The following is a 21,520-nucleotide window of genomic DNA, read 5'->3' on the forward strand; positions in this document are numbered from 1 at the left end:
ACCAGATTTATAAGTAAAACATGAAAACGTTTATTTATAACAAGAGTAAAAGATGAACAAATATTGGAAATAATGGAACAATGATCTACTATTCCAACTATTCCCACAACACCCTCCCCAGACACAGTGGGAGCAGGAAAGGTTTAAAAAAAAAAACAAGGATTAGAAGGGTATGAGAGATTTGCAGATCTTCGCTGCTGAGGTAGCAGTCTTTGTAGCCAGCAATCTTCTAATGTTGGTCTTCAACCAGAACCTGCAGGCTGTAGAATGCTCTCTGGTAAGTCACTTTCACTTTTAACAATCGAGGTCTTCACATTGAGAATTCAACCTCCGAAGTCTGTGCAATTCCAGCCTGCGTCCACTAGATGGGCTATCAGTTTCACTGAGTTAAAACTACACTTCTTAGCATTAGGTTTTAAAGTGGGTTTTTAAACAGCCCCTCCTTGTTCTGAACTCTCAGGAAGAATCTAACAAAGGAGAGATGATTTTGAACACTGACTTCACAGATCTTAATGAGGATAGAAATGTCTACTTCCCACAGTTTTTCTCAAAGGCACTTTCACAGGCTAGCAGGAAGCATTCAAATCACCAGGCCATAAGCAACTAGAGTTGGCACTTTTGCCAACCTGGTTGGAGACATCCAAGGCAGAAGTTACTTCCCCAAGCTGGCTGTGTGCTGCTTCCTAGTATTTCATAGAACAAGAACAAAATGGAGCTGGCCCGGATTTTCCAGAATCTTCCAGCAACTCCTTGACAAGCTTGTCCAATCCCAAACGAGAACAGAATATGTCCCAGTCTCAGAGGCACCCATTGACTGCTTGCCAAGTCCATCAAAATGACATCACATTCTATGCCACGGAGCAACATGGGGTGAGCTGGGCAAGTAATTAGACTAGAGGTGTTTTCAGTTTAACCAGAGTCTGCAGGTTTTAAAGCAAAACTGCAATGTTGCAGGGACCGGGGTTAAAAAGAGAAACACAAAAGACAAGAAATTAACAAGTTCCTAACAAAATTATGAAGGGATTTGTGGACAATGAGAAGATGTTTACAGTTGTAGACAAGTACAATAAATAATTCAGGAGATTTTCTTTTTAAACCCAGAAGTATGGTTAGGATCCAAAACTCGCTTCTCCAGGGAGTAGTTAAGGTGAATTGCGTAGGAGAGAAAGTTAGAGACACATGAGTGAGAAAGGAACAAATGTTATGTTCGAAGGGTCAGATGAAGCAGAGTGGAAATGCCTTGTTTCTGTGCTGTAATTTCTGCACAATTCTATGAATTGTAATAGCTCAATGATGAGAGTTTTCACAGCTGAGTCTGATTCTGCTCAAATGCACTCTCTAACTAGATAATCAAGTGTCTGAACAGTACAGAGTTCCATGTCTAAAATCAGCATTTTGTTACAATAGGGTTTTGTTAGAGTAGAAAAAGTCCAATGAACTACACACAGATTCGAATGGAATTTAAACGTTAAGAAACCTGCACTTTGGAGGTCCGGAACTTCGATTTCCAATGAACCTCGGCCGCTCCACACGTGTGCCAGCCAGAAACTGGCCGCACATGCACAGTCTGGGTATTTTTCATTCTTCGACCAATGAGTGGGCCTGTGTGCCTGCGTTGAAGGATGATGTAAAAAGGAAAGTCAGATGACATGGAATGCACCACCATTGTGAGAGGTGCCCCAGGGAACAGGTCATGGGAGGGAGTGCAAGGAGAGTCCCCGAAAGGAAGGCCCAGGTAAGGGACAAAAACGGGACAGAAATAGGTCCAACTAAGTTAAGTTAAAAGGAAAGAGCAGAGAAATAGGTTCCTAATTAATGAAAGAGCTGCAGGGAGCAGATTTTAACCAAAGTTGACATGAGAGAAGGCAGCTGAAGATTTGTGGCTCTGTGTTGCAGGCTGTTGGACAAAGGTACTAAGGTACTACTTTGGAGCAGTGGTTTTCTACTTGGCATGGGCCAAAAATCTGAGAGAGTGCTTGGAAAGTGAAGCTCGAGTGTACTCAGATATCTAGGGGAGAATTTCAGAAGGGGGGTGGGGGGGGGGCACAGTGGTTAGCACTGCTGCCTCACAGCGCCGAGGACTCGGGTTTGATCCGGCCCCGTGTTTGCGATGGTCTTAACCCCCCCACAACCCAAAGATGTACAGGGTACGTGAATTGGCCACGCCACATTGGAAACATTTTTTAATAAGAATTTCAGGAGGCGAGAGTAAAACCCTGCAATGTGGGTTGTGGTTGAAGCCGTCTGAGTGGGAGTGGAAAGAATTTGGAAAGAATTTCAAGGCAAGATCTTCAAATATGGAGATTGGAAGCCCTTGAAAGAAAGACAAAGCTTCAGCGAGATTGTGTTGCAGTGTGACAAACATCTGGGTGGTTGCATCTGTCATGGTGCATCCGACGACAGTTCATTAGTTAATTCACATGTACCTCAAACTTACACTGAATGCTCGAGTATAAGATAGATATTGTAAATTGTTTTTCTAAACTTATGTAGTAAAGTTTATTTTTGTTTGTTCAAAACTGGTGGAATCTTGTGGTTTTCTTCACTTAGTAAGCATCCTGAATTTCAAACTTCACTTACTTTAAACAAAAAACTTTGTTGTTCCATAACCAAATCTCCTCCATCACCATCACCACCTTCCATGACCTAGGGTCTGGCCAAGGATCATAAACTGATATACCAAAACATTTAAAACTTAATAAGCACACGCAATTCTGTGCCAAAAGAAACAAGTAAAATGTATGCAGAGAGTGATTTTCACAAGTAGTTTTAAATTGAATTTTAAAAAAAATTCTAAACATGCAACACAAAAGCAGGAAATAAAATTTAAATGCAGGTACACCAATCTGTAACACAGGTTTTAATGAGTGCAAATTTTGCACTAGTGACACATTGTATTTTATTTAGTAAATTAAGATTATGCTAATTTATGCACTATGCAAAATTTATATTTCACATGAAGAGCAAAATATTTACTGTGTATTTGGTGTAATGTTTCAATTTTTAAATGATTAATCAGCTACTAGTAATTTTTTTTATTGACTCTCCTTGTCTGCAATCCTCAAGCATATTGCTACAGGTCTCAATTCACAAGTCTCTGTACAGAGATATTGATGGAAGTAGAACATTTTCTAAGCCATTAAGATGGAGTTGCTTTATGCCAAAGTCTGAGAAGATGGTTCTTGAACAAATCAGATTAAGTTCCAACTTTGCTGTGAAACTTCACTCACTGGCACTTATGCATTGTATACAACCTAATTTCCAATGTGTGCTCCCACCAGATAAAACTCCTTATTAGGATATCAGACAATTACACCTGCCATATTTACTAATATTTCTCCAGTCACACTTTGCCAGAAGTAACTGCACTAAATAATGGTCTTGAAAACTCAATTTCAAAAATGTTTTACATGGTTTTATAACAGCTATTTCAAACATTGCATTGAAGAAATTGCATTGAACATTTTTTTTATACACAGCACCATTTCACCCTCAATATGTCCCAAAGTTCTTCATAGTCAATTGTGCAGAACAAAATAGCACAAAAATCAAGATAGATAGCCAGATAATCTGTTCTAGTAGGGTTGGTTAAGAAATAAATGTTAGCGAAGATACCTGAAAAAGTCCCCTGCTCTTTTGCATCCATTTTCACAGGCAGACTTGGGTTTACATCTCATCCAAAAGATAAATGTGAACTACCTCATCAGCTATAATTTCCTATTTTAACTTCAGAATTCCATTTGTTGATTTTCCTTTTCACCTCAAAAGTCACAATCATTGTTAACTGACTTCATTTATGCTATACTGAAACTACCCGGATAGATGAGTGTATATCAAATTGCAAGTTTCTCTCTGTTTAATTTAAAAAGAATCAAAAATTAAAGATAAACTTTGGTTTACGAGTATTCACACAAGGTAATTTTAAAAGAAGTTAAAAAATACTTAAATCTTCAGAAGAAAAAACATCAAGTTCCAGAAGTAGACAAAATACTCAGGAACTTTTGCAAGTCTCAAGCCTTTGGAAGAGAAAACAGGTTTTTAAGAAAATGTTCCAAAACTAACATGGAAACACAAACCAACCAAAAAATATTGCAGACTATTTAAAAAAAAATAAAAGTCGGCAGGCAATAAACCTGTAGTTCCGTGCCCTAACCATTACAAAATGGCCATTCTGATGAAGGGTTATCATGACCTGAAACTTAAACACAGCTTCCCTCCACAGGTGCTGTTTGACCACAGTACTTTCAGCATATTTTTGTTTTAAATTTCAGATCTCCAGCATCTGTAGTATTTTGCTTTTCCATTACAAAACGTTATATCCTTCATTGCTCTTTACTTACTTACTTACATTGCTTTCATTCTTCATTTCCCTTGAATATAGAAGATGAAAGGAAGATCTAGTTTTGGTGCTTAAGATTATGAAAGGAGTTGCCGGGGTAGAAACTATTTACTCTGGTGGGTGATGTCCAAGCATGGGGACAAAGCCTTAAAAATTAGAGCTGGGCCATTCAGGGGGTGAAGCCAGAAATCATTTCTTCAAGCAAGAGATTATGGAAATCTGGAACTTTTTCCTACAAAAAACTGTTGAGGGTAGAGTTTTATCAGACATGCATATTAAGGGTATGATATCAAGGCAATTGGAGATAGACACCAGCCTTGATCTAAATGAATAGTGGAACAGGATCACGTGGCTAAGTGGTATACCTTGCAAAAAATAAAACTGTCACCCGCTAATCCATCCTGGTGGAAATGCTCATCTTACTTGTTAGATCATCCTCATCAAGCAAAGTCTTCCAACCCGGGTTTAAAGTTTTCAAATTTTCAAAGACAACTTGCAAAATTTCTTAAATTATTTAGGACAATTACATAAACTATCTGTACAACAATAACTGATTTTTTGGAAAATCAAGAGATCAGTGCATTCCAGCCTCATCACAGACATGTAGTGAGGTTGAAGCTAAATGCCTTCTAAATTACATCAATTTATTGTTCTTTTTGCAGCAGTACATCACCTTATTCTTGTGCACTTAGGATTTAAAACCTGCATAATGAGAACATACTTCACAGAGCCAAACAATTGAGAAATCCTGCAATGATAAAACTAATAAAACTATGAAAGGGAACTTCCAAAAATATTTGAACCATCAGAACTTCCTTCATAATTCAAACCGGATCAGTAATTAACAGAGTTTAACAGAGATGCATTATGCAGTAAAAATTATGAATACTTTTAGAATGCAGCCTACATAGATCAATGAAAGGTGTACTGCCTTGCCGAAGTATTATAAACCTGTCAATGGTGGTCCAAATATGGTCCAAATGTACATTTCACAAGCTATTTTACAATACATTTTAATAATCAACAAAATCTTTGTTTTCTAAAGGCACGCTACTGCAGTAGTTCACAAAAGGATGATCCATGGTTCTATGCTACCAGCGAGGAGTTGCAGGTCAGAGAATTAGGGCTATAAACATTGTAGCCCTATCCGCAACAAGTGGACCCCATAAGCAGTGTTTCTCCCTTGGAATCGCTGGATTGGAGAATCATTCCTTATTTTGCGCATTCCAATTTCACTTTGTGAATATGCACCTGCATCTATCACTTGGCAAATTTATACATGCTATGTAAAATTAAAATTCCTCTCAGCTTTGCAGCACAATCCAAACTTAAATTGTTTTCTTTTTCTTAAATACATTCAAGTTCATAAATGGTTACAAATAGTTACATACTTGCATCTATATTCATATATACTTACAGATTATATACACTCAGTGCCATGCCATCTGCCACAAGGTTAATCCTCACAGAACATTGGCTTTAATCAGGTCACTCTTGCAAAAACTCAAGTTACTTTTTTTAAAATAAAAGTTGTACCATAAATCTCAATCCAAAACATAAACTGCAGGTGAATTCCCCAACATTTTGCAAAACAGACTAGAGGTCAACCAGTACTCTATTTGTAGCCATTAAAATTAATTTACCTTCTAAAGTTACCCGATATTAACACCATTGCTACAAGCATAAATTCTGATGCAGTTACATGACTAAATCCATAGAAGTGTCTATAATATTTCCATTAGAGTTCATGCTCGAAAGTAATGAAACTATTTGTATATAATACATTCAAGTTCAACCCCAACTGTCAAAATTGAAAGGATATAAACCTTAATGTTTGAAGAATTTGGTTTGGATCCAAGATATTAAAATTAATTGCAGGATATTTCATTGAGATTACATTACTGAGTATATTTCAAACTAAAGACTGCCAATCATATGACTCTGAATCTGCATTTCTACAAGGAGGTTAAAGCATTACAGTTAAAGAGTGTAAGTAAGTCTCAGTCACAGAAGCGTTAGGCATTGTGACTAGCATGAACAACCTTAAACTGGGTGCTTCAGAAATTCCAAACGATTCCCGACTTGGAACTCATGCAGATTTCAGCACTGATGAAGAAAAGATGCCCAAATGCTATTGTTCACTTATTGCTGGCTGAAGTGCTCCTTTCTCTACTAAATGAGATTTCAGAACATTGTAGATATGCAACTGCTGTTCTGGTTGAAGTACTAACAGCTGCTGTAAGACTTTGCTGGGATTTGGTCCTCTGCAAAAGACGAGAATGAAAAGAAGAATATTAGTTGCAGACACTATTATATTTATAATTGCATTCAAATTTCATTTTCAAACTGCAAATTTGGAATGCTCAGGAGAGAGGAGCAAAGTAGAGCGAGGGTTTGTGATCTATTCCCTTTCTGTACATCTCTGCGCGAGGATGAAATATAGTTAGGTGTTTGTACAATGTAGCTTTTTTTTCCACTAGCAGGGATTTCAGATATAAATCTGGGCTGTTACGAATTCCTGAATATTTAGCCCATGACTTCCTTGGAGTGGATTGCTATCGTATAGTGACTTAGCTTTGCTTGAAATCCAAAGTGCTTGTCTCATGGGGCCTTTCCAACTCAGACTGGGTGAGACCGAAGAAGTGAAGCAGCTCAGGAGCTCCAGCAGCAAAGTGTAAAAGGAATAGAGCAAAGGAGGCCACGCTCCCGTTTTATAGCACTAGCTGTAAAGTAGGTGAGTTTAATGTGGCCAATAAAAGGGAAGCTTCAAAGGCAAGTGAATGGGATGTATGTGGGGGTGAGGGGGGGGGGGGGGGGGGGGGTCGGATTGGCCTGGGACATGGGCGGGGGTTGGCACATACTGGCGTGGGGTTGATCTCAAATCAGGTCATATGTCTCACGATCGGATGTCTGGGTCTTTAAAATAATAATTACTTTTAAGTCAAAAGTGATTTTTTTTCTTCTAACTCAGAGTAACTATGAGTGTAAAACTGGCAGAACCATCCGAAGTTAGCGATTTGAATCGCTTTGTCAGATTGTTCCCAGCCCTGTGCAATTGTCCTGGGAAAATTAGCTCTTCTGGTCAATTGCCAGGCAAACCCTTACGTGGGAACTTACAAGAGGGATTTACCAGTGCATTTTGTGCTACCTTCCAAATCCTATGCTGGAGAACCAGGAAGTTATGGCCCATTAAATTGTTTCACTCATTTCTTTCTGATATCAAAAAGATAAATTACAGTATCATAATCATATTAAGAAGCAAACTAAAATAAGGTTTTGCACACCTATTGTAAAAATAACTGCACAAAATCCACAGTAAAGTAAGCTTGAGGGGACAAAATGCCAACTGCTGCTTCAAATTCTTGTGTTATTGTGTTCTGACAGAAAGACAATGTAGCTGTCGGAGACTAGGCATTATATGCTGTTGATATTAATGCAGGAATTCCTCAAGAAAATATCGTGGCTCAACCATTGTCAGCTGTTTTATCAATAACCTACCTTCCATTTTAAGTGGGATTGTTTTCTCGTTATTTTATCCTACTCAGCTGCATTTACAATTGTTTCAGTAATGAGGCAATCTATATCAATTTACTGCAGGACTTCGATAAATATTCAAGTATGGACTGACAATTGCCAGGTTACATTCATGTCACTGAAGTTTTGAGGTGAATGGAGAGGTATGTTCCAGAAACATTTATATAGACAAAGTCAGAGATGCCAGACAATGCTTGGAATGCGAGCATTTGCGGGTAATCAAATCATTACAGATCCAGAGATAGGGGTAACCCCAGGTTAAAGAGGTGTGAATTGTCTCAAGCCAGGACAGTTGGTAGGATTTTGCAAGTCCAGGCCAGATGGTGGGGGGGGGGGGGGGGGGGGGGGGGGGGGGGGTGAATGTAATGCAACATGAATCCAAGATCCCGGTTGAGGCCGCACTCATTTTTTAAAAATATAATTTTTATTGGAATCTTTTACAGAAAATATAAAACACAACGACAAACAATGAAATTCAACAAAATAACCCATAATAACTCTAACACCCCCAGGCCGTATCGACGCATGTATCACATCCCCCCCCCCCCCCCCCAACCCCAATGAACAACAAAAGAACTTTAAAATAAATTTAAATTAAATAAACAAACATAGTCATCGTCGGCCCCCCCCCCCGTTTTCCCCCTCCCCCCCCCCTTTTCCCCTCCCCCCCCCTTTTCCCCTCCCCCCCCCCCTTTTCCCTCCCCCCCCCTCCCTTTCCCCTCCCCCCCCCCTCCCTTTTCCCCTCCCCCCCCCCTCCCTTTTCCCCTCCCCCCCCCCTCCCTTTTCCCCTCCCCCCCCCCCTCCCTTTTCCCCTCCCCCCCCCCCCTCCCTTTTCCCCTCCCCCCCCCTCCCTTTTCCCCTCCCCCCCCCCTCCCTTTTCCCCTCCCCCCCCCCCTCCCTTTTCCCCTCCCCCCCCCCTTTTCCCTCCCCCCCCGGGTTGCTGCTGCTACTGTCCCCGTACCCTATCGTTGAGCCAGAAAGTCGAGAAAAGGTTGCCACCGCCTAAAGAACCCTTGTACCGACCCTCTCAGGGCGAATATGACCTTCTGTAGCTTAATGAAACCCGCCATGTCATTGATCCAGGTCTCCACGCTTGGGGGCCTCGCATCCTTCCATTGCAGCAAGATCCTTCGCCGGGCTACTAGGGACGCAAAGGCCAGCACACCGGCCTCTTTCGCCTCCTGCACTCCCGGCTCCACCCCAACCCCAAAAATCGCGAGTCCCCATCCTGGCTTGACCCTGGATCCCACCACCCTCGACACCGTCCTCGCCACCCCCTTCCAGAACTCCTCCAGTGCCGGGCATGCCCAGAACATATGGGCATGGTTCGCTGGACTCCCCGAGCACCTGACACACCTGTCTTCACCCCCAAAGAACCTACTCATCCTCGTCCCCGTCATGTGAGCCCGGTGCAGCACCTTGAATTGGATGAGGCTAAGCCACGCACACGAGGAGGAAGAATTAACCCTCTCCAGGGCATCAGCCCATGTCCCGTCTTCGATCTGTTCCCCCAGTTCCCCCACCCACTTAGCTTTCAGCTCCTCTACTGACGCCTCCTCCATAACCTTGTAGATATCAGATATCTTCCCCTCTCCGACCCAGACCCCCGAAAGCACCCTGTCGCTCACCCCCGTCGCGGGAAGCGAAGGGAATCCCTCCACCTGCCGCCTAGCAAATGCCTTTACCTGCAGATACCTGAACATGTTCCCCGGGGGGAGCCCAAATTTCTCCTCCAACTCCCCCAGGCTCGCAAACCTCCCATCAATAAACAGGTCCCTCAGCTGTCTGATGCCCGCTCTGTGCCAACCCTGAAATCCCCCATCAATGTTCCCCGGGACGAACCTATGGTTTCCCCTTAACGGAGCCTCCATCGAGCCTCCCACTTCTCCCCTATGTTGCCTCCACTGCCCCCAAATCTTGAGGGTAGCAGCCACCACCGGACTCGTGGTATACCTCGTAGGAGGGAGCGGCAACGGCGCCGTTACCAGGGCCCCCAGGCTTGTATCTCCACAGGACGCCCTCTCTATCCGTTTCCATGCTGCCCCCTCCCCCTCCATTACCCACTTGCGCACTATCGACACATTGGCCGCCCAATAATACCCCGAGAGATTGGGTAACGCCAGTACCCCCCCCCCCCCCCCCCATCTCTACCCCGCTCCAAGAAGACCCTCTTCACCCTCGGGGTCCCATGCGCCCAAACAAAGCTCATGATGCTGCTAGTCACCCTTCTAAAAAAGGCCCGAGGGATAAAGATGGGCAAACACTGAAAAAGGAACAAGAACGTCGGGAAAACTGTCATTTTGATGGACTGCACTCTACCCGCCAACGATAGCGGCACCATGTCCCACCTTTTAAATTCCTCCTCCATCTGCTCCACCAGCCTGGTAAAATTAAGCTTACGGAGAGTCCCCCAACTCCTGGCCACCTGCACCCCCAGGTATCTGAAACTCTTCACTGCCCTCTTAAATGGGAGTCTCCCAATTCCCTCCTCCTGATCACCCGGGTGTACTACAAATGCCTCACTCTTGCCTAAATTTAACTTATAGCCCGAGAAGCCCCCAAATTCCGCTAACAGCTCCGTCACCCCCGGCATTCCCCCTTCTGGATCCACCACATACAACAGCAGGTCGTCAGCATACAGCGATACACGATGTTCCTCCCCACCCCGCACCAGACCCCTCCATCTCCCTGACTCCAACGCCATAGCCAAAGGTTCAATCACCAGTGCAAAGAGCAAGGGGGACAGGGGGCACCCCTGCCTGGTCCCACGGTAGAGCCTAAAGTACTCCGATCTCCTTCCATTGGTAACTACACTTGCCATCGGAGCCGCGTAGAGCAGCCTCACCCATTTGATGAATCCCTCCCCGAATCCGAACCGCTCCAGCACCTCCCACAGGTACCCCACTCAACTCTATCAAACGCTTTCTCCGCATCCAGCGCCACCACTATCTCCGCCACCCCTCCACTGCCGGCATCATAATAACATTTAGCAGTCCCCGCACATTCGTGTTGAGCTGCCGTCCCTTGACAAATCCTGTCTGATCCTCGTGTATCACCCCTGGCACACAGTTCTCTATCCTGGTGGCCAGGATCTTCACCAGCAACTTAGCGTCAACATTGAGGAGCGAGATAGGCCTGTATGATCCACACTGCAAGGGGTCCTTATCCCGCTTCAGGATCAGAGAGATCAGTGCCCGCGACATCGTCGGGGGCAAAGCCCCCCCCTCCCATGCCTCATTGAAGGCTCGCACCAACAGGGGGCCCACCAGATCCGCATACTTTTTATAAAATTCCACCGGGAACCCGTCCGGCCCCGGCGCCTTACCTGACTGCATTTGTCCAATCCCCCTGACTAGCTCCTCCAACTCTATCGGCGCCCCCAGCCCCTCTACCAGCTCCTCTTTTGAGGCCGCACTCATGCGTGCGGAACTTCGCTATTCTGCGTTGTCGCGTGTCCTGAAGACCACCTTGGAGAATGCTTACCCGGAGATCAGAGGCTGAATGCCCTTGACTGCGAAGTGTTCCCCGACATTCCTGCCTGGTGATTGTCGCACGATGCCCATTCATTCGTTGTCGCAATGTCTGCATGGTCACGCCAATGTACCACGCTTCGGGACATCCATTCCTGCTGCGTATGAGGTAGACTACATTGGTCGAGTCACACGAGTATGTACCTGGTGGGTGGTGTTTCCACGTGTAATGGTGGTATCCATGTCGATGATCTGGCATGTCTTGCAGAGATTGCCCTGGCAGGGTTGTGTGGTGTCGTGGTCGCTGCTCTGAAGGCTGGCTAATTTGCTGCAAACAATGGTTTGTTTGAGGTTGCGCAGTTGTTTGAAGGCAAGTAGTGGGGGTGTGGGGATGACCTTGGCAAGATGTTCATCTTCATTCATGATGTGTTGAAGGCTGCGAAGAAGATGTCGTAGTTTCTCCGCCCCAGGAAAGTACTGGATGACGAAGGGTACTCTGTCAGTTGTGTCCCATGTTTGTCTTCTGAGGAGGTCGATGCGGTTTTTTGCTGTGGCGCGTTGGAACTGTCGATCGATGAGTCGAGCGCCATATCCCGTTCGTACGAGGGCATCTTTCAGCATCTGTAGGTGTCTGTTACGCTCCTCCTCGTCTGAGCAGATCCTGTGTATACGGAGTATCCTGTATGCGTGCAGCAACCAAAAAGGTAAGAGTCAAATTGGACCCCTCCGGAAGGCCCCTCCGGAAGACTCCTCCGGAAGACTCGACATTTATGCTCAAGCCGTCAGGAGTCGTGTCAATGCCAGATTCATCAGTCGCTTTCACAAGGCAGCCCTGAACGTCACCCAAGCACAACGCAACGCCATCCACGCTCTCAAGACCAACCGCAACATCGTCATCAAACCAGCAGACAAAGGAGGGGCCACCGTCATACTGAACAGAACGGACTACTGCAAAGAAGTATACCAACAACTCAACAACCAGGTACACAACAGACAGTTACCCGCAGATCCAACCAAGGAACACATCTGCCAACTCAATGGACTGATCCAGACCTTCAGAGCACCCTACGAACTCTCATCCCACGTAATCCCCGCATTGGAGATCTCTACTGTCTCCCAAAAATACACAAGGCCAACACACCAGGTCATCCTATCGTTTCAGGCAATGGGACCCTGTGAGAGAACCTCTCTGGCCACATTGAGGGCATCTTGAAACCCATCGTACAAGGTACACCCAGCTTCTGTCGCGACACGACGGACTTCCTACAGAAACTCAGCACCCATGGACCAGTTGAACCAGGAACATTCCTCGTCACAATGGATGTCTCGGCACTCTACACCAGCATCCCCTGTGACGACGGCATTGCTGCAACAGCCTCAGTCCTCAACACCGACAACTGCCAATCTCCAGACGCAATTCTGCAACTCATCCGCTTCATTCTAGATCACAACGTCTTCACCTTCGACAACAAATTCTTCATCCAGACGCACGGAACAGCCATGGGGACCAAATTTGCACCTCAATATGCCAACATCTTCATGCACAAGTTTGAACAAGACTTCCTCACCGCACAGGACCTTCAACCGACGTTATACACCAGATACATCGATGACATTTCTTCCTTTGGACCCACAGCGAAGAATCACCGAAACGACTACACGATGAGATCAATAAGTTCCATCCCACCATGGACTATTCTCCAAATTCAGTTGCATTCTTGGACACACTAATCTCCATCAAGGACGGTCACCTCAGCACTTTGCTTTACCGCAAGCCCACAGATAACCTCACGATGCTCCACTTCTCCAGCTTTCACCCGAAACACATTAAAGAAGCCATCCCCTATGGTCTGCGGTCTCCGGCATCTCCACATCACTGAAGGTTTGAGTACATGGGAGATCCTGGCCTTGTGGTACTGGACTCGTAATCCAAAATCCCAAACTAATGCTCTGGCTCGTGGGTTCAAATGTAATCAAGGCAGCTGGAATTTAAATTTAGTCAATAACAAAATCTAAAACTGAAAGCTTGTCACAGTGATGGTTGTTGTTTGGATATTATAATATATATATATTCCTCTTTTTGTCTAGCCGAGTTGTTGAAATATAGACATAGTTGTCCAGTGATGATAAAGTAATTTAATGAGTAATATAAAATAATCTTGTGTGTTCTTTTTACTTAATACTAAACTAGTAAACAAACAAGTAACTGTAGATTAAACTATTAAATAGGATAATGTGAAATACTGATATCTATTAACTTCTTCTCTCTAGCCATCTCTCTTCTATACTCTCTGCACTCCAGACACACTCCCCACTAGGAAACAACGGGGAAACCTTTTTATAGGTCCTGACAGTATGGCCATCTAGTGTTCAGTTGCCTGTACTAGCTTAACAGTCTGATCATGTATTACTACATACAGAGATCACTACATCCTCCTTTTAAAAAATATTTTCTTGTATACACAAAAGAAAATTTACATAAGAAATGCAGTGGTTTAAACTAGAATCATTTCAAAGTTCAGAGACTGAGTCTATTTGGTTTTCTTCTACTTCTTGTGGATCTTCTTTATTTCAACGGTGAGGTAGAAGTTTTAATATTCTTGCTCGGTGATGGAGTAGAATGTTGTTGTTCAACATGTCTTGAAACAGATTGATGTAAATCAAGATCAGGAAAAACTGGTGTGAACCTTAACTTGTAGAAGATCACGACGATTTCTTCGGATTAGTACATCATCTGATGTTTTTACCAGATTTGATCTAAGTGATAGTATCTGACCAACCTCCTTCAGGAAGCCTGATGCGAACAGCATCAACTTCAAGAGGTTTCAGATTCTTGGCATGTTGATCATACTACTGTTTCTGACATTGGCCATTAAGTTTTTGTACAACATCATGTTGATCAGGATTAGTAAAATGCAGTTGAGGTAATGTTGTCCTACTGTTTCTTTTAAACAATATGGGGATAATCCTGTGGTCAAAGGTGATGATCTGTAAGTTAACAAGGCTAAGTAGAAGTCAGATTGCGAGTCTCTGGCTTTACTTAATAACTGCATGATAATATGAATGCCTTTCTCAACCTTTCCGTGGGAAATGAGAGCTTGAGGTGATATGTCTGAAATTGTATGTCATTGCAAATTCTGTCCATTCGCAGCTGGTAAAACACGAACCATTTTCAGACATTATGGGTTGAGGTATTCCATGTCTTGCAAAGATGTCTTTGCATGCTTTAATAATAGTTGTGTACGTGAGATCATTCAGTTCCATGACTTCTGGAAAATTTGAAAATTTTGATGACCAAAATGTAATCTTTACCATATGAATGAAAAAGGTTGATACCTACTTTCACCCATGGTGACAAGGTGATGTCATGCTGCTGCAATTTTTCTTTGCACTGTTGACTTTGGTGTTTTTGGCAAGTAGAACAGGACATAATCATGTCTGTGACGTCTTGATTAATACCTGGCCAATAAATAGCTTGCCTCGCTCTTCGTTTACATTTCTCGATGCCTAGATGACCTTCGTGAAGTTTGCTTAGCACCTCTGACTTCAAACTCTCTGGAATGACGATTCTGTCATGTCTCAGTAGAATACCATCTAATACCATTTGTTCAGACTGCATACTCTGGTAGTGTGGACAGTGACCTTTTGGACATCCATTCAGCAAGTGATGGATTACTCTGGTCAAAGTGGCATCCTTCTGTGTCTCATCACGTATCTGTTGAAGTTTGTGATCGGACGCAGTGTGGCCATCTAGTGTTCCAGCTTAACATAGTCTGATCATGTATTACTACATACAGAGATCACTACAATGGTGACCATGAAACTCACCGCGTGCCATAAAAACCTATCTGGTTCACCATGTCCTATAGGGAAGGAAATCTGCTAAGCTTACCTGGTCTGGCATACATGTGACTCCAGATCCACAGCACTGCAGTTGACTCTTAATTGCCCCCGGAAATGGCCTAGCAAGCCACTCAGTTCAAGGGAAATTAGGGATGGCAACAAATGTTGGCCTCGTCAGGGATGCTTACATCCCATGAAAGGAAAAAAATCCAACTTGACAGTTCAATGCAGTGTTGAGGCAGTGCTAAACTGATGCAGGTGTTTTTAATGTACAATTGAATAACTAAACAGAAGAATGGTACATAGGCGTTTATTTTTATTTTTTTTAAATTATATTTTTAATTCTCCTTTTTCACATTTTCTGCCAAATTTACATCCAACAATAAACAATAATCAATAACGATTGTAATGTCAATCCCCACATCCAAAACAACAATCCTATCCTCCCATCAAACCCCAGACATTAGCCCGCATGTTAACATAAACAAATGACAAAAAGAAATCAGGAATCACCCATAGTCACCATTAACACATATAGTCCCCCCAACCCCCCCCCTAATGTTCTATGTGATCCAATTCTCGAAAGTGCATAATGAATAACGCCCATGAATTTTACAACCCCTCCATCCTTCCCCTCAGTTCAAATTTGACCTTTTCAAGCGTCAAGAATTCTAGCAGGTCGCCCTGCCACGGCAGGGCACAGGGTAGAGAGGTTGATCTCCACCCTAACATGATCCGCTTTCGGGCGATTAACGAGGCAAAGGCTACAACATCTGCCTCCACGCCCGTTTCCAACCCCGGCTGGTCCGACACCCGAGGGACCGAGTCCAGTTTCACCTGCACCACTTTAGAGATTACCCTAAAAACCTACATGGGCGTTTATATATACTTCTATTCATGAATCTTCTAAATGAGAAGAACACATTTTGTGTACGTATATAGGCAACTGCACAAAAGAGTGGAAGGGAAACTGATTTACCTGATAAAACTAGTGATGTAAACATGAACAAAGGTAGCCATCAGATATTGACAATCAAAGCGGTCCATAATCCCACCATGCCCTGGAATAGTGTCAGCAAAATCCTAGTGAAAACACAAGTCAAACTTACCAAATAGAAAATTGTTCACAGTTTTAATTCTGTGCTCACTGTTACATAAATAAAATCCATCATCAGGACACTATCATTATTGTAGAGTACCGAGCCGGTGAGAAAGGCAGAGGCGTCGTTAACAGTGCCCCAAAACGGGGCAGCACAGTGGCATAGTGGTTAGAACTGCTGCCTACGACGCTGAGGATCCGGGTTTGAATCCAGGCCCTGGGTCACTGTCGGTGTGGAGTTTGCACATTTTCCCAGTGTCTGCGTGGATTTCGCCCCCACAACCCAAAAGATGTGCAGGATAGGTGGATTGGCCATGCTAAATTGCCCTTTAATTGGAAAAGAAAATAATTGGGTACTCTAAATTTAAAAAATTAAATTAAAAAGTGCCCCAAAACACGTGCCCCTACAAGGTGCGGCCTCCACCTGCTCCACACACCGACCCCTCCCCCACTATCCACTTCCTGAACATTGGTATGTTCGATGCCCAATAGTAGTTTAGAAAATTCAGTAGGGGCAGCTCCCACCCCCCCACCTCGACCCCGCTCCAGTCGCACCTTCTTTACCCACCCACACAAACCCAGAAATCACAGCATTCACCCTCTTAAAAAAAGCCTTGGGGATGAAAATAGGGAGGCTCTGAAATACAAATAGAAACCTCGGGAGAACCGTCACCTTCACCGTCTGCACCCTCCCCGCCAATGATAACAAAAGTACATCCCACTTGAATATGTGAATCTAACAAGGAATTTGCAAATATATATTAAACATGAACAAATCACAAAAATAAAAATTAGAAAAACAAAGACACCTCACTCAGATCATTCATCTACAGATATGGCTTAATTCTACTTTAGAGAACCAACACAGGCAGATCAAGGAGTTTAACCAGGAAAGGTTTTATGCTGGCAGCCACATAGTTATCAAATCTGATGCTGCAAACTGTTGAAATGAAACAATGAATCTTTAGGCAATAATAGTTTATAATCATCTTCCTGATTTCAAAATAAGCACAAATGCTTTCATAACAGTACAACCATTTGAAATGTCTTGAATGAGTGTACAATAACATAGGACAGTTGATCGTTTTAAGTATGCTCCTCCTATAAAGCAATAGTCTAAAAAACATTGTATGTTATATTCGGCTACAAATAACATAACTAATCTAATCATGATACTTGCTTTGATTTTGAAAGCTCGTTTGAAACCACTGGCGAAAAAGCCTCCGAAAGGCCCAATTAAGGATGCAAATGTAGAAAGAGCGATGCTGTGTATCTGAAACGGGTAGAGGTGCACTGTTTCCTGAGTGAGTGAAGGAAACAAAATATCAGACCAAATAATTAGAAAAATAAAATGTCTCAGATTTAAAATGACCACTGAATTGCAGGTTTGCCTGTGCTGGATTTATAAAAGGTCACATCAGAATGCGTGGGCCTACACCTTAAAACTCTTATTTCCTTTAGTCTTGGATTTCTGGGCATGCTTTGATAATGATCAAAATTATGTTGCATCTCCGGTCCACTGTGATTCCATTTGTGGAGGCAAATGGCACAGGTGCTAAAATCATTCACTCAAAATAGACCTCTAATTCTATGCTCTAGTATATCCTAAATTTTAATTGTTTCCCAACCCAAATTAAGCAATATAAATTAACTTGTACCATTACATTGGCAATGCGTATATAATGGAGTCAATATTCCAATTATGATGCCATGATTCATAGGAGCCTGAATCTTCAATGTATCCGAGGTATGAAGCAAATACCCTGGAAGTAAGATTTTACATTTAACCCCAACTAATGTCAAACTAAATTCTTATGCATAATAAAACAACAGATTTGTACAAACATAATTCATTGGTTAGACAAACATGGAAGTTTGAAAAATATTTTGAAAGATTTTCAAATTTTAGATTTTAAAATCCACTGCACCAGTCATCTTTGTCCAGGCTTTTAAAAAATTCAAAGCTGGTTGTTTAATTCATGAATCACAAGGAGCAATGACATTTGCACTAATTGGCAAATTGTGTGCATCAACTATTGTTGCAAAATATAAACTTTTACATAAAATGGGGAAAGGTAGGAAGATATCGATCAACATAGCTGATTATAAATACATTTCTCCACATTTTCTAATGTAGCTTTGTTCTGAGTCATCGATGTCCATGCTCTTTTAAAATACACCATTCTCCCAGTACAGCAGTAATCTCCAGACTTAATCCTGTGAGCCACAGATTATAGTACTCTAGATGCATTATAGGCCTGAATGCATATTGCGAGAAGTAGCTTAATCACCTCAGGCAACAACACTCCTTCGCTGCTGTAAAATCCTCTTATTATTCCAGGGTCATTCCTCAAGAGCATTGAGCAACCTCAAACGAACTTTTACAAATTTCCACCCTTTGAACCTCCTTCCATTCAGCATATATCTTTTTCGTCAATATTAAATTCACAAATCCATCCTAGAAAGCGCAATTCAGTTTCTAGTCTCATTGCATATATCCCTATATCTCAAATTCTTCTGAAACTCACTCAATTGCCAAACATACTTGCCAATGCTGTCAGTCTCTCTCTCTCTCTCATCAATCATTGTTCTCAGCCAACTGACAACTAGTAACACTCATCTTATTAAAAAGTCTATATTTGCATCACATTTGTTAAAAATACAGTCTCATGTCTTACTAATTAGTCCTTTCAAGGTCAATAAATACTTCACCATTATGCAACTATATACTTATATTTCTCTCACTCACTAATCTTGGGAGTTTATTCAATTTGATTCCTGCTTTTAAAACTCATTCCCAGGGGGCAAATGTCCCTGGTGAAGCCAGCTTTTATTGCCCATCCCTAATGGTCCTTGAGAAGGTGGTGGGGAACCAACTTTATATAAGTACTGTAGTACATGCGGTATGCACAGTGTTGTTAGGTAGGGAGTTCCAGGATTTTGATGCAATGTTTGAGAAAGGACAGCGATATAGATTCCGGTCAGGATGGGGTCTGGCCAGGGCATTTGCAGGTGGTGCCATTTCCATGCATCTTCCGCCTCGCAAGTGGATTGTATTCATCATACCCCTGACTTGTGGCTTGAAGATGGTGGATAAGCTTTCGGGAGTAAGGAGGTGCCGCAGAATTCCCAGCCTCCAACCTGCACTTTAGGCACAGTATTTATATGGCTGGTCCAAATAAACGTATGGCCACAGGTAACCTCCAGGATACTAATGATTGAAAATTCAACATTCAAGGCGGTGGTTAGAGGGGAGCTGATATCTATTCGGGCGCACAGGGAGAGGGGGGAGAAGGTTAGGTTGGTGGAAGAAATGGTAAGGGCGGATAGGAGGTATGCGGATGTCCCGGAAGAGGGGCTTTTGAGGAAGCGTCGCAGTCTCCATGCGGAGTTCGATATACTGACCAACCGGAAGGTGGAGGCGCAATGGAGGAGAGCGCAGGGGGCGGTATACGAGTATGGGGAGAAGGCAAGTCGGATGTTGGCCCACCAGCTCCAGAAGCGGGAGGCAGCGAGAGAGATTGGGGGAGTCACAGATGCAGGAGGGAACCTGGTGCAGAGTACTAGGGACATTAATGGGGTGTTCATGTCCTTCTACGAGGAGCTGTACCGGTCGGTGCCCTCTAGGGAGGTGGGCGGGATGGACCGCTTTCTGGATAAGCTGGGGTTCCCAAGAGTGGAGGAGGAGTGGGTGGAGATGTCTAGAGCAATAATTTCACTGATTCTGAAGCGGGATAAGGACCCCCTCCAGTGTGGGTCTTACAGGCCGATCTCGCTCCTCAACGTGGACGCAAAGTTGCTGGCTCAGATACTGTCCAGGAGGGTGGAAGATGTGGTCCCGCTGGTTATCCATGAGGACCAAATGGGGTTTGAAGGGGAGGCAGCTGAATGTCAACGTGCGGCGGCTTCTTAATGTCATGATGATGTCGGCGGCGGATGGGGAGGCGGAAATAGTAGCATCGATGGATGCGGAGAAAGCCTTCAATAGGGTGGAGTGGAGCTACCTGTGGGAGGTGTTGAGGAGATTTGGGTTTGGTGAGGGATTCATTAGCTGGGTGAGGCTGCTGTATAGTGTCCCGGTGTCGAGCGTGGTGACGAATGGGAGGAGGTCGGAGGACTTTCGGTTGTCCCGGGGGACGAGGCAGGGGTGCCCCTCGTCTCCCCTGCTCTTCGCGTTAGCGATTGAACCCCTGGCCATGGCGCTGAGGGATTCGAAGAACTGCAGGGGGCTTGTGCTGGGGGGGGGGGGGGGGGGGGGGGGGGGATTTACTGTTGAGAGTGATGATTTACTGTTGTACATCGCGGATCCGGCGGGGGGGGGGGAATGATGCCAGAGGTGTTGAAGATACTTGGGGACTTTTCGGACTATAAGCTCAACGTGGGGAAGAGTGAGCTGTTTGTGCTGCACTTGGGGGACCAGGAGAGGGAGATAGAGGAGCTCCCGTTGAAGAGGGCGGAGAGGAGCTTTAGATATCTTGCCGTCCAGATAGCTAGGAGCTGGGGGGGCCCTACATAGGCTAAACTTTTCGAGGCTGGTGGAACAGATGGAGGAGGAGTTTACGAGGTGGGATTCGCTGCCACTCTCCTTAGCAGGCAGGGTCCAGTCGGTTAAGATGACGGTGCTCCCGAGGTTTTGGTTTCTCTTCCAGTGTCTCCCCATCTTGATTCCGAAGGCTTTCTTTAGGAGGGTTAATAAGAGTATTCTGGGGTTCATGTGGGCATGGAAGACCCAGAGAGTAAGGATGGTATTCCTGGAGCGAGGCAGGGAGGTAGGTGACTTTGGTGATGGAGGGGGGGGGGGGGGGGGGGGGGGGTGCCGCATGAAGAGGTTGGAGGTGGCGTCCTGTGTGGGTACGAGTTTGGAGGCATTGGTGAGGGCCCCGCTCCCACTACCCCCCGCAACGTATCTGGGGGCAGTGGAGGCGGCATGGGGGGGGGGGGGGTTATTGAGTTGGCAGAGGGCAGGCATCAGGCGGATGGGGACCTTTTCCTCGACAGGAAGTTTGCGACTTTAGAGGAGTTGGAGGGGAAGTGGGGTCTCCCCCCGGGAATACTTTTAGGTATATGCAGATTAGGGCGTTTGTTAAGCAGCAGGTGGCGGTGTTTCCGCTATTGCCGCCAAGGGGGTGCAGAATAGGGTGCTCTTGGGGACGTGGGTCGGTGAGGGTAGGATCTCGGCAATTTATCAGGTGATGCAGGAGGGGGAGGAGGCCTCGGTGGAGGAGCTGAAAGTGA

General features: G+C 44.3%; 1 protein-coding gene across 3 annotated transcripts in view; it reads right to left on the bottom strand.

The window, feature by feature from the left end:
- Positions 1 to 3,393: 3,393 nt before the first annotated feature.
- The window catches only part of cds1 (CDP-diacylglycerol synthase (phosphatidate cytidylyltransferase) 1), a 130,990-nt gene continuing 112,863 nt past the window's right edge, over positions 3,394 to 21,520 (bottom strand). For all 3 annotated transcript variants that reach the window (XM_038791774.1, XM_038791776.1, XM_038791775.1), the window contains 3 exons: positions 17,466 to 17,585; positions 16,166 to 16,269; positions 3,394 to 6,603 (listed from right to left, as the gene is read on the bottom strand). In XM_038791774.1, the coding sequence (XP_038647702.1) occupies positions 6,471 to 6,603; positions 16,166 to 16,269; positions 17,466 to 17,585 (357 nt within the window). In that variant the 3' untranslated portion in view covers positions 3,394 to 6,470. The remainder of the gene's footprint in view (positions 6,604 to 16,165; positions 16,270 to 17,465; positions 17,586 to 21,520) is intronic.

Source organism: Scyliorhinus canicula, chromosome 3 (assembly GCF_902713615.1).
Source record: "Scyliorhinus canicula chromosome 3, sScyCan1.1, whole genome shotgun sequence".
Taxonomy (NCBI): Eukaryota; Metazoa; Chordata; class Chondrichthyes; order Carcharhiniformes; family Scyliorhinidae; genus Scyliorhinus; species Scyliorhinus canicula.